General features: G+C 42.6%; 1 protein-coding gene across 2 annotated transcripts in view; it reads left to right on the top strand.

Moving 5' to 3' along the window:
- The window catches only part of DRC11 (dynein regulatory complex subunit 11), a 157,238-nt gene that overhangs the window by 112,212 nt on the left and 31,594 nt on the right, over positions 1-13,432 (top strand). For both annotated transcript variants that reach the window (XM_074968154.1, XM_074968156.1), the window contains 2 exons: positions 7,010-7,071; positions 10,362-10,444. In XM_074968154.1, the coding sequence (XP_074824255.1) occupies positions 7,010-7,071; positions 10,362-10,444 (145 nt within the window). The remainder of the gene's footprint in view (positions 1-7,009; positions 7,072-10,361; positions 10,445-13,432) is intronic.

Raw genomic sequence — 13,432 nt, forward strand, 5'->3', positions numbered from 1 at the left:
TAACTGCCCAGTATGGTCATCGTGGGCATGAACTAAAAAGTTCATAGTTCCCGTTAATGTAATCCTCCTTCAGACAGGACTACCTTGTATAAACTAGGAACCTTTCAGTTCGCACCGGCAGCATCTACACAAGGGAATTACAGCACTTTGGTGCACAACCCCGTAGTCTGAACTGCGGGGCAGTGTAGACATAGCCTTAGGATACTCAGTGCTTAGGTACAGAGCTGTGAAGACATTTCCCTGCACTACTTACGAAAATGTGCAGTAGCACAAGGCCACTGCTGTATCATTTGCAATCTGTAGAGGAGATACATTAGCTGCTGTGATTACTTTCAGAATCTGCTTCTATCATTTTTAAAAAGTTGCCTTCTTCTCTAATGTCCCCTGTGAGTTAGCATAATATGACATGGTACAAATATGCTAGTGAGCATGCTGCCATGCTGCCCTCCATGAGAAGAAAAGGCTTCTTCACCTGCCATCTAGGGATCAGTTGCAGTCCATAAAACACTTGCAAATGGTTCAGAGAGAGCTGGTTACATGGTGATGCTCCCCTCTTTTCCAGGCCCTGAACTGCACTTAAAAGAGAGCTAAAAAAAATGCAGGAAGTACTTTCTCCATGCTACTTGTCCACATAAGCAATTGATGTACCTTCCACAGGTACGTTGTACAATTGCAAATGAAGAGGAAGTGGCCAATGCAATTTTGACTTGGAGGGAAAGTGTCTACAAGATACTTTATTAAGATCTCCTCCACCTTGTGCTCTAGAATCCTGCTGCAGACTGATTCTGTGTATGCTTACAGCAACACCTGAACTGCTCATAACCCGGTTAGTGATCACACATTAAAGAGACAAGACCCTGAGCACACCCCACTTAGGAATGGAGATGAGGCACCATTAGATCAGCCAGAACTAAATGCAGTTTTATTATACGGTAAAGGATATGCAAGAAAGTGGAAAATAACCATGAATAAATGGGACACCTACAAAGTGGTTAGGGGATGGAATAGATGGACACATTTAAAGGTAAAATCAAATAGGTTTTCATAACTGATTAGCCTGTTTGCATTTACTATACAGTAAAAGCAGCTGTCAATAAGATATATTTTGTAGGAAAGCCACAGTCTAAAATTCACATTTTCTCTTATCTCAGTGCTTGCCAGATTTCCCAGAAACAGTGATGTTAATTAGGAAAACACATTTTTTCCATAAAACAAATATTTTTTTTAAGCTTTTGAGTTAGTTTACTGGTGAAAATGCCCTGAAAAAGTTACTAGTTGGCCAATAAATTCAGCATATGTTCAGTGTCTTTATAAAGAAAAAAAATCATCTTGTCTTCCCAATAAGTGCCCATGATGTTATAATTTCTTCCAATTTCCTAAAAAATATAAAGAAACAATGCTAGAGAAGCACTGGCAATAACCCACTAGAGCCAGTATCTCCACAATTTCCCAATTGCTACTACAGTGTGATACATACTTTTCTGACGCCGTCACTAAAGATGTTTGTGTAACGTTCCTTGTCCTATAAAACAATACACACTGCTAGGACTATTTACATAAATAAGTCTGTGGTATAGTTCTGCATATTTGGATATGTTTGTATTATTCTAATGCAGGTCCATTACAAATATTAGCTTTCTCCAGTTGTCTCTTAACTATATAGCTCTGGGTACGTCTAGATTATTTACATTGTATTATGAACAATAACAGATGATATGAGCAGCAGATTGTCTAAAGTATGATCCGGTCTTTGGAAAGTTATAATAGATTCATTTCTAATCATTGCTGATTTATTCCGGGAAGAACAGCATTTTCCAGATAGCTAGATAGGATTTTTTTTTAAACGTGCAACCCCTGGAGTGCTGCATAAGGGTTTGTGAATAATTCAATAAAATAATAAATAAATGCATGAGTAGGAGGTTATATAGTCTCTTCTTCCCAAGGGTTGAAGAAACTAATCGTTTAAGCTCATGCCTGATTTTAAATGTGTGGAGTAGTCTCATTGACCTCAACATGACTAATCACATTGATGCTTCAGTGCTTTGCTGGACTGGGCCTACTACACCAAGCTCTAACTTCACTGTGTGTTACACACATGGATTAACCAAGTGCTGTCCTTAGTTAATTGTTATGTTGATAAGTATATTTGTGTCTAGTGACTTCTAATGACTATGGAGAGTGCTAGCATATGTGATTCCCATACTTGTGTTTATTTGTTTTCCATGGGGTTTTGCAATTTGTGAGGAAGCCATTTGCACAATATGTAGTCTTCTCATAATGCTTCAGTTACTGTGGAGAAAATCCCAAGAGAAGACCTGCTCTAGTTATCCTGACCTCATGCTACTTCTTCCCTGAGGCATTACAAAGAGGAGGTAGGAAGGAGTTTACTGGTTAGGGCACTAGTCTGGGACTCAGGAGACTTGGATTCAATTCCTGGCTCAACCACAGCCATCCTAGGGGACCTTAGGCAAGTCACTTAGCCCTGGTCTACACTACGAGTTTAGGTCGAATTTAGCAGCATCAGATTGATTTAACCCTGCACCCATCCATACAACAAAGCCATTTTTGTCGACTTAATGGGCTCTTAAAATTGATTTCTGTACTCCTCCCTGATGAGGGGATTAGCGCTGAAATAGACATCACAGGGTCAAATTTGGGTTAGTGTGGACGCAATTCAACGGTATTGGCTTCTGGGAGCCATCCCACAGTGCTCCATTGTGATCGCTCTGGACAGGACTCTAAACTCAGATGCACTGGCCAGCTACACAGGAAAAGCCCCGCAAACTTTTTAATTTCATTTCCTGTTTGGCCACCATGGCGTGACCACACAGAGCTCATCAGCAGAGATGACCATGGAGTCCCAGAATCGCAAAAGAGCTCCAGCATGGACCGAATGGGAGGTCCTGGATTTGATCGCTTTATGGGGAGATGAATCCATGCTATCAGAACTCCATTCCAAAAGACAAAATGCCAAAATACTTGAAAAAATCTCCAAGGGCATGAAGGACAGAGGCTATCACAGGGACCCGCAGCAGGTGCCACGTGAAACTTAAGGAGCTCAGGCACACCTACCAAAAAACCCAAGAGGCAAATGCCCACTCGGGGTCAGAGTCCCAGACGTGCCGCTTCTATGATGAGCTGCATGCAATTCTAGAGGGTGACCCTACAACTACCCCACACCTGTACGTGGACTCCTGCAAGGGAGTCTCACGCAACAGGGATGAGGATTTTGGGGACGAGGAAAATGATGAGGAGGGGGAGGTTGAAGAGAGCGCACACCAGGCAAGTGGAGAAACCATTCTCCCCAACAGCCAGGAACTGTTTATCACCCTGGATTCAACACCCTTCCAACCTGGGCTCCCGGACCTTGAAGGCAGAGAAGGCACCTCTGGTGAGTGTACTTTTGTAAATATAATACACCGTTTAAAAGCAAGTATGTTTAATTATTAATTTGTCCGGAAGACTTGGGATGCATTCGCGGCCAGTACAGCTACTGGAAAAGTCTGTTAATGTGTTTGGGGATGGGGTGGAAATCCTCCAGGGACATCTCAATGAAGCTGTCCTGGAGGTACTCCCAAAGCCTTTACAAAAGGTTTCTGGGGAGGGCAGCCTTATTGCGTCCTCCATGGTAGGACACTTTACCACGTCAGGCCGGTAGCACGTAGTCTGGAATCATTGCATAAGAAAGCATGGCAGCGTGTGGTCCCGTGTTTGCTGGCATTCAAGCAACATCCATTCTTTATCTCTCTGTGTTATCCTCAGGAGCGTGATATCATTCATGGTCACCTGGTTGAAATAGGGGAATTTTATTAAAGGGACATTCAGAGGTGGCCGTTCCTGCTGGGCTGTTTGCCTGTGGCTGAAAAGAAATCATCCCCGCTGTTAGCCATGTGGTGGGGGGAGGGGTGAAGCGATCATCCCAGAGAATTGGGTGGGGGGGGGGTTGTTGGGTTTGTGCTGCACGTTAACCCGAAAACATCAGCCCCTCCTTTTAAATGGCCAATGTGTCTTTTTCAATTTTAATCTCCCTTTTTTTCCTCCCGCAGCTGCAAATGTTTCAACGCTGCAACTAGCATCTCCGTCCCAGAGGCTAGCGCAGATAAGAAGGCGAAAAAAACGCACTCGCGATGAAATGTTCTCTGAGCTCATGCAGTCCACCCAAACTGAAAGAGCCCAGCAGAATGCGTGGAGGCAGACAATGGCAGAGTCCAGGAAAGCACAAAATGAATGAGAGGACAGGAGGGACGCGCGAGAGAATAGATGGCTGGAGCAACAGGAGAGGTGGCGGGATCAAGAGGAATGGTGGTGGCAGTGTGATGAAAGGAGGCAGGATGCAATGCTGAGGCTACTGAAGGATCAAACTGATATGCTCCAGAGTGTGCTTGAGGTGCAGGAAAGGCAGCAGGAGCACAGACTGCCACAGCAGCCCCTGTGTAACCTCCCCAAGTCCCATAGCCTCCTCACCCAGACGCCCAAGAATGCAGGGGCGGGGGGAGCCTCCGGGCACCCAACCACTCCACCCCAGAGGACTGCCCAAGCAACAGAAGGCTGGCATTCAATAAGTTTTGAAGTGCAGTGTGGCCTTGTCCTTCCCTCCTCCTCTCCTCCCCCACCCCACCCGGTGCTTTGCTCCTCCCCTACCCCTCCCAGGCTACCTTGCCAGTTATCCCCGCATTTGTGTGACGAATTAATAAAGAATGCAGGAATTTGAAACAACAATGACTTTATTGCCTCTGCAAGCAGTGATCAAAGCGGGGAGAGGAGGGCAGCTGGCTTACAGGGAAGTTGAGTGAACCAAGAGGGCGGGTTTTCATCAAGGAGAAACAAACTGAACTGTCACACCGTAGCCTGGTCAGCCATGAAACTGGTTTTCAAAGCTTCTCTGATACGCAGCGCACCCTGCTGTGCTCTTCTAACCGCCCTGGTGTCTGGCTGTGCGTAATCAGCGGCCAGGTGATTTGCCTCAACTTCCCACCCTGCCATAAACGTCTCCGCCTTACTCTCACAGATATTGTGGAGCACACAGCAAGCAGTAATAACAATGGGAATATTGGTTTCGTTGAGGTCTAACCGAGTCAGTAAACTGCACCAGCACGCTTTTAAATGTCCAAATGCACATTCTACCACCATTCTGCACTTGCTCAGCCTGTAGTTGAACAGCTCCTGACTACTGTCCAGGGTGCCTGTGTATGGCTTCATGAGCCATGGCATTAAGGGGTAGGCTGGGTCCCCAAGGATAACTGTAGGCATTTCAACATCCCCAATGGTTATTTTCTGGTCTGGAAAGTAAGTCCCTTGCTGCAGCCGCTCCCACAGACCAGAGTTCCTGAAGATGCGAGTGTCATGTACCTTTCCCGGCCATCCCATGTTGATGTTGGTGAAACGTCGCTTGTGATCCACCAGTGCTTGCAGCACCATTGAAAATTACCCCTTTCAGTTTATGTACTCGCTGCCTTGGTGGTCCGGTCCCAAGATAGGGATATGCGTTCCGTCTATCGCCCCACCACAGTTAGGGAATCCCATTGCAGCAAAGCCATCTAGTATGACCTGCACATTTCCCAGAGTCACTACCCATGATAGCAGCAGCTCAGAGATTGCATTGGCTACTTGGATCACAGCAGCCCCCACAGTAGATTTGCCCACTCCAAATTGATTCCCGACTGACCGGTAGCTGTCTGGCATTGCAAGCTTCCAGAGGGCTATCGCCTCTCACTTTTGAACTGTGAGGGCTGCTGTCATCTTGGTATTCTTGCGCTTCAGGGCAGGGGAAAGCAAGTCACAAAGTTCCATGAAAGTGCCCTTACGCATACAAAAGTTTTGCAGCCACTGGGAATCATCCCAGACGTATGCAGTCCCACGAGTCTGTGCTTGTTTCCCGGGCCCAGAATCAGCGTTCCACGACATGAGCCTGCCCCATTGCCACCAGGATGGCCAAATTGCCAGGGCCTGTGCTTTGAGAGACGTCTGTGTCCATGTCCTCATCACTCTCGTCACCGCACTGCCACCGCCTCCTCGCCTGCTTTTGCAGGTTCTGGTTCTGCATATACCGCATGATAATGCGCGATGTGTTTACAATGCTCATAACCGCTGCGGCGATCTGAGCAGGCTCCATGCTTGCCGTGGTATGGCGTCTGCAGGAGGGCAGAGTTGCAGGGGAAGCGGTGGTTGGATGACCAGTTTTGCAGAGCTACTGCACTGTCTGCTGCCAGGACACAACAGCTGAGCGGGCTGCATGCTTGCCGTGGTATGGCGAGACAAGAGCAGCCCAGCAGAGTTACAGCAGAAGCGGCCCTGTGAGACCACCAGGTGAGCAGGAGAGCAGAGTGACAGCGGAAGTGGTGGATGACGACGACGGATATCAGTCCTACTGCACTATCTGCTGAAAGCAGTATGGCGCCCACACAGAAAAAAGGCGCGAAATGATTGTCTGCCATTGCTTTCACGGAAGGAGGGGTGACTGACTACACGTACCCAAAACCACCCGCGACAATATTTTTGCCCCATCAGGCATTGGGAGCTTAACCCAGAATTCCAATGGGCGGCGGAGACTGCAGGAACTGTGGGATAGCTACCCACAGTGCAACGCTCCAAAAGTCGACGCTAGCCTCGGTACTGTGGATGCACTCCACCAACTTAATGCACTTAGTGCATTAGTGTGGGGACACACACAATTGATTGTAGAAAATAGCTTTCTAAAAAATCAACTTCTATAAATTCGACCTAATTTCGTAGTGTAGACATACCCTTGGTCTCCTTTGTGCTTCAGGTTCTCATCTGTAAATGGAAATAGTACTTCCCTATCTCACAGAGTGCTGCAAGGATACAATCTATTCCTCAGATACTATATTGGTGAGGACCACATAAAAGTACATAGATAGTGAAAAATACAAATACTGACATATTTAGGTTTATTAAAGTTGGATCGGCAAGTTTTGGCCTTCCAATAGCATTCAGCTCTACATCCCAACTACTTATGTCATTAATTACTGTCTACATTTATGGTCCTCAGAAAAAGAAAAAAGGGAAGAAAAGTGGGAAGAAAAAGAAGGAGAAAGATTTGACTCCCGACAGGTAAAGAATGCACCTGTTCATCCTGAGAGTTACATTGTGACAAAATTATGTATCCTTTATATTTGCCACACTGCCAAACCCTTTTTGTTTTGTTTAATTACAAAAGGACAGTGTCAGAACTGGTAGGTTTACATTTCAACCTATCAGTGCCAACAGCCTCACACTCATGAGGAACCCTACAATAAACAGAACCATTTGGATAACAGCTATAAATATCCACAGATGTCTAGAAATAAAACAAACCCGTCATGAATTTGCAAAATGTTCATTTTAGTCTCTTTGAAATATTTCAAAGTAAAATTCGTTCTGTGTTGTCTGTAAATGCTACATGACCTCTTGACTGATAGGTTTGTAGTGCTACCCATTACAAAACAAATGCTGCTTTGATGGTGTACATTGTACAATAATGACCTGTGCTGTGTATGTTTCCCTTTAATTATGCTGTTTTCAGTAGTTTTGTACAAGCCAAGGCCCTGATCCTGTAAAGACTTACACATGTACTTCAACACCCAGACTTCATTGATACCATTAGGACTACTCACAGTGCATACACATAGCATGCATGTAAGTCTTCGCAGGCTCTTGGGCCCCGTTCTTTAACGAAGACCCTTTTACTTTTATTCCCCCAGCCCCTCACCAGCAGGTGCAGGAACACCTGGCAGTCTCAGATGTCTACAGATTTTCCATCCAATTTAAAGTCCCTGAGAAGAGAGGCTGTAGCCAGCCTTAGTGAAATACCGCAATAAAGCAGCCTTTGTTTCTCATGTAAAAAGTACATGTCATAGATCAGTCTTATTTCTCGTCTGACCAACATAAATTCTTGAGGGCACTTTACAATTTGTTAAATATTTCTGTTCTGAGGGCAGAGTTTATTTTACTTGAGGGGTTTAAGCAAATTCCGTGTTTTGACACCTGCATTTTCAACATACACATGACACATCTACTGAGAATCTGCCCATTTTTCACTTGTACATATAATACAAAATCTATGCTGAGTTATCACAGCTAGCACCAATTTATCTAGTAGCAGCGTGGAACAGGGACAGTTTGCGCTCCTAGGCAGCAGGGCCCAAGAGCACTGTAGAGACAAGTATGCTCAGCACCTGGTGGAAAGAAGTGCCTTGCATTATGATCCAGTCCTATTCACTTGTATAGGATTTAGCACAACTGGGCCCTTTGGGCACTACCGCAATACAATCGATCAAGAATGGTGTCTTATTTTGGTTTCAAATGTTAAATCTCTTAAGCCAAATAAGTAAGTGTTGAAGACATATTTCATGGAAGTGTATGGAAGATGACCTCTCATACCATATAGCAGCTCCAGGGTCTAGCAATTAAATGCATATGCACGTTTACAATTATTATACTTATTTACACATATATAAACATACAATTATACAGCGGTAATGCTGATGCCTCTGGGTGGGTCAGCAGCATCAAGGATTGAATTTGGGACTCTAGATCTTAATGCATCAGGCTCTGCTGCCTGAACTAAAACACCCCGCTCTCTTAGCCAAGGCTGTAGCAAGCACAATCAACGTCTACTTGACCTACCCACCTCTATGGGGGGACAGCGTGCCACACCTAACAGGCCTGGCTTACTCAGAAAATATGTAATTATTATAATACTATGCTATTAGTGACTTATTTTAATACTATATGATATCCTTTTTAGTAGCTAGCTTGTTATGGGAGTTTATTTGGCCTTTAAGTTTCACACATTGCTCTCGCCTGCTGTTCAGAAGAAGGGGTAAAATTCCAGAAATAGCTAAAAAGGGTTCATGTCTATCTTTGTGTGTTGTTACGTGGTAGAGAAACACAGGGGCTTCAACTGATAGAAGGCCCTGAGCGTAACACACTTCCACATGGAGGAGACTCAGTTCATGCATCATTAAATTTGCACATTTAAAATAATAATGCAGGAGTTATGGCTCTTACAGCAGTGCTATTTGTCCACATTATACCTGCTGAACATTTTGTGATATACACCTAACATAAAAATCATCACGTTATACATTCAACTATGAAAACAAGAGCCAGAGTGGCAGCGTTAATGTTGTAGGCACATTAAATTTTGCATTTCCTTATTACTGCTTATGTATTAATTATGCACTGTGTGGACATAAAAAATTTAAAATGAAATGTCTATTTGAAAACACACAAGACATGAAATTATTGGCCAACTTATACCTATTATTAAATATTTGTATTTTTTTAGTAGTACTGAAATGCCTCAGTTAGGATTGGTGACCAAAATTATTAGAGGCATGGAAAGACTTCCTTATGAGACACTGAACAGATTGGAACTGTTTAGCTTGAAGACGAGATGAATAAGAGATGATGTTAAAGGTATACAAAATAATGAAAGATCTTGAGAAGGTCAAGTTAGGCATTCTTATTTACCCTCAAAATATAAGATGATGACCTTCAATTAAAATGGAAGGCAATATACTTATAGTGTGCAAAGAATTATTTCTCGAAGTAATTTTAATTAATCTATAGATCTCACTGCCAAAAAATATCATTGATGCTGAGAGTTTAGCAGGATACCAAAGGGGGAAAAAAGGATTGGACAGTTACATAGATAATGAGAAATCCACATTTACATTAGATAGATAAAAAAATTCAAGGGTATAAATCCTCATTTCTTAGGGCAAAAGACACCCACAAATTGACAGGAGATAGGAAGAAATTTCCTCAATTAACATGTTATTCCATAATTGTCCACTGCATGATTTTTCCCCACCTTCCTCTACAACATTTGGCTCTGGCCCCCATCAGGGAGGATACCGAACTAGGTGGACCATTGGTTGATCCAGTATAATAAATGATGTGATGTTCTTAAAGGAGTGGAAGTTGGTCTATTGAAAACAGAATAAATTCTAGGAAGATTAATGAATTACTAATTGCAGAAGCATAACATTATGTGCTGTTATTCGGATTTTAAAATAATTTCTCAGTAATTGGTATTAATGAATGAGTACAACAGTAGTCAGTGATCTTCATCACCTGGAAATAGGTAGTCATAACTGCTATAAGAAATCATGTGGTATATAAGGAAATAAAAGTGTAGGACTATTACTTAAAGGGGAAGGAGAACAAATAACAGATGACACATAAAAGTCAATAATGATTAAATATTGACAGCAACAAATTATATATTTGTCAGTAAAAAATTATATATTATAAAGCTAAGGATGTGTAAATGTTCCATTTAGTTTTGTTACTGACGGATTGGACTGTTTTTGCAGATCTCTAGAATTTTCTGAAATTATGTATCTTGTCTGTAGGACCATTGATTCTCTGTACAAGGAACTAGTAGAAGAAGGATTACTAATAAAGCCCAAGACAGTGAAACTCTCTGATTATGTTGGTAATGTATACATTTTTAAATGTCTTACATATCAGAGCTAATGTATATCTTGAATATTATAAGAACACTTCATCCATAGTGCACTCCAGTTTGGCTGCTTATAAAAGATGGATGAAATAGATTGAATGAAACAGCTGACCAAAAATGCAAGTCAGAATAAATTCAACCCTCTTTTTAAGATTTGAAATATGGGTTTGTTTTCTGCATTTTTAAACGTTTGCATGCCACTACTTTGTCATTCCTGAATTTGCCAGGTGCCAGAAAGAGAAGTACCAAAATATTGTAAGAAGCTGTTCTCATGTTATTTACAGTCCAGACATAACCAAGATTTCAGGAAAACCTTTTCCTAGGAGTTTTCCAGTTCAAAGATATTTGGATTTGGAACATCCAAGTGTTTGTATGTTTTATCTGATGAAACATGCAAACCTTCCAAGGTTCACTAATCGCTATGACCAGTCAAGTCAAGAATGAAATGAAGTACAGTTGCAATTTCAATAAGATTCTGGGACAAAATTTTTAAACCTGAGTGTGTAAAGTTAGGCACCCAAATCAACAGAAGCCTGATTTTCAGAGGTGCTCGATATCCACAATTTGTACTGTTGAAGTGCCTGTCTATGGAGCTAGGCAATACAATGGAACCTGAAGGCATAGCGGCATGGTGTTTTATATTGTGTCCAAAATATTTTCCAGAAAATAAAATAGTAGCCAATATTATACAGCCCCACATACACAAATAGAAAACCCCAAGATAAAGCACCATAGAAAGATCTGAGTGCAATGGGGCTAGTGTTCAGAGAAGAAATGCAATCTCACAGTGGCTTGATACACTCTCTGAGATTGTTTTGGGACATTCACTAAAACTGAACAAGCTGCAATATATCAGGGGAAAAACCCACTAATTTAAAGGACCACAATTAAAGAGCTTGTCAGTACCTAGCACGTACAGTGCATCTGGCCATTAATATGGTATATAAGCAGGAAAAACGGGAGTCTTTCATATCGGCTGTAAGTGCCATGTTTTTATAAACTGCTAAAAGCAGCATTTATTGCCAACAGAGTGCTTGCCCACTCTAGAGAATGAGCTGGTATTGGTATTCTATTCATTGCATACTCGTTAAAGAGCATAGAGTGCTGAGAGTAGTAATGGAAGCTTTTCATTATTATTGCACTCGCCCAACCACTACCAGCTGTCCTTCCCAAGGTCGTTTATGGCTGACAGACATTTCCATCACAGACACTTTGAAAGACCATCTTGGGCAATAGGCTAGCTAGTGGCTGGTAACATTGTAGAATTTTGTAAAAATCAAAACATCCTCTCACAATTTTAATAAATTACTCAGCACCAAAACCTCAAGTGCACCAACTGGAGAGGTGGCGGGGGGGCAATGATGGCTTGGAGCCATCTTTGTAATCCCTTGATCCTGAAGCTTTCAGGGGTCAGTTTGACTCCTGTCATAGCTTAGGGTGGCCTCAGGGCTGCTCTAAGTTACATAAAAGCAGCACTGACCTCCTAGGAGCCATTACACTGGGTGGGGGATCACTGTAACACAGAGTGCTCATACCCAGCACATCCCCACATAGCCCCTACTCTGGGTAGGCAGGGGGGAGGCATACAGCTGTCAAAGCCAGCCCTGCCCCAGCAGAAGATTCTCTCATGTTCAGGGAATTCTCAGCTTTCCATTTAGGGCAGCTTTAAGTCCCACTTGCACTGTCAGAGTGAGGCAAATGGTACTTAGCATTTCCCAGGAGCGAGGCCTAAAATCTTTGGCTTTATATCAAGTCAAAAGCAACATTTAAAGTTGCAAGGTTAGAGTTATGGCCCATAGAGAAATAAATGAGTGCCCCTCAGCCCTGAGTCCTGAAATCCTAGAAAGGTCGCTCTCTCACTCACCGTTCTTGGGGAGAAGACAAAGGGCAAAACTGTGCAAGAAGCCACACAATGAGTAAAGGTACTGAAACGTCCGTCCCTATGACAAACCGACACTGCTGAACTAATTTTCTTGGTGACCTTATCTAAATTAGTCAGAGAATATCCATCATGATTTATGGCCAGTTGCAATTAAACCCTTTGATGCCTTCTAATTAAATCTCTGAAGATTAATTTCTAGCCAGTTCTTTTGATTTCTCCTTAAATAAAAGATAAAACCTGAAATGAATTTTACCCTCAAAGGGGGAGGGGAGGCTATGCCAGCGCTTGTCCATCTCCTTGCCCAAACTATGACTATACTATATCTCTCAAATCTCTCTCATTTTATACCTAATTTTACATCTATCCCAGACAAGCTGGATGTTCTTCCTTCCTATTTGGAAGTTATCATCATCAAAATACAAAATAGTATTAGGTACAGAACATGTTATTTATGCTAAAGAAATTAATCCTTCTTGAATGTATTTTTCCTGCACTATTAGTGTATGTCTACACTGGAGCTGGAGGTGACATTTCCAGCTCACAGTGTAGTCTTAGCTTCATGAGTACAATCTTGTCTGAAACCCTAGGAATGTACTTGGTGCGGCTAGCCCATCCCATCGCTACACTGCTATTTTGCGTGAGCTAACATGCATCTACTCAAGCTGGAAATTACCTCTACAGATCCAGTGTAGACGTAGCCTTAATTTTCTTGCTTGTGTCCCATCCTTCTGGATCTTTGTCCCATTATGTCCTATATGTGATTACAGCTCTCTAACAAGATGAGGCAGGACTCTAGTTTTAGACTGCTTCAGTCTGCAGCGTTGCATTTCACTCTACTTTTAAATAAAAAAGGTGAAGTGCGATGCAAAAAAACAAACAGTGAACTGAACACAGACTGCAGTGCAGAGTGTCCCCACTAACTAAGATGTGGTGGGAATTTTGGGGGCAGGCAGCATTCAGAAAAAAAATTAAGTAACCTTTTAAACAATATATTTTTCCCTCTTTGAAATCCCTTAGATACATCTTGGTTCATTGGTGATTCCAAAAATATGACATCTCAACTCCCCAAATTCTCTGCT

The sequence above is a fragment of the Natator depressus genome, chromosome 11 (genome assembly GCF_965152275.1).
Source record: "Natator depressus isolate rNatDep1 chromosome 11, rNatDep2.hap1, whole genome shotgun sequence".
Classification (NCBI taxonomy): Eukaryota; Metazoa; Chordata; order Testudines; family Cheloniidae; genus Natator; species Natator depressus.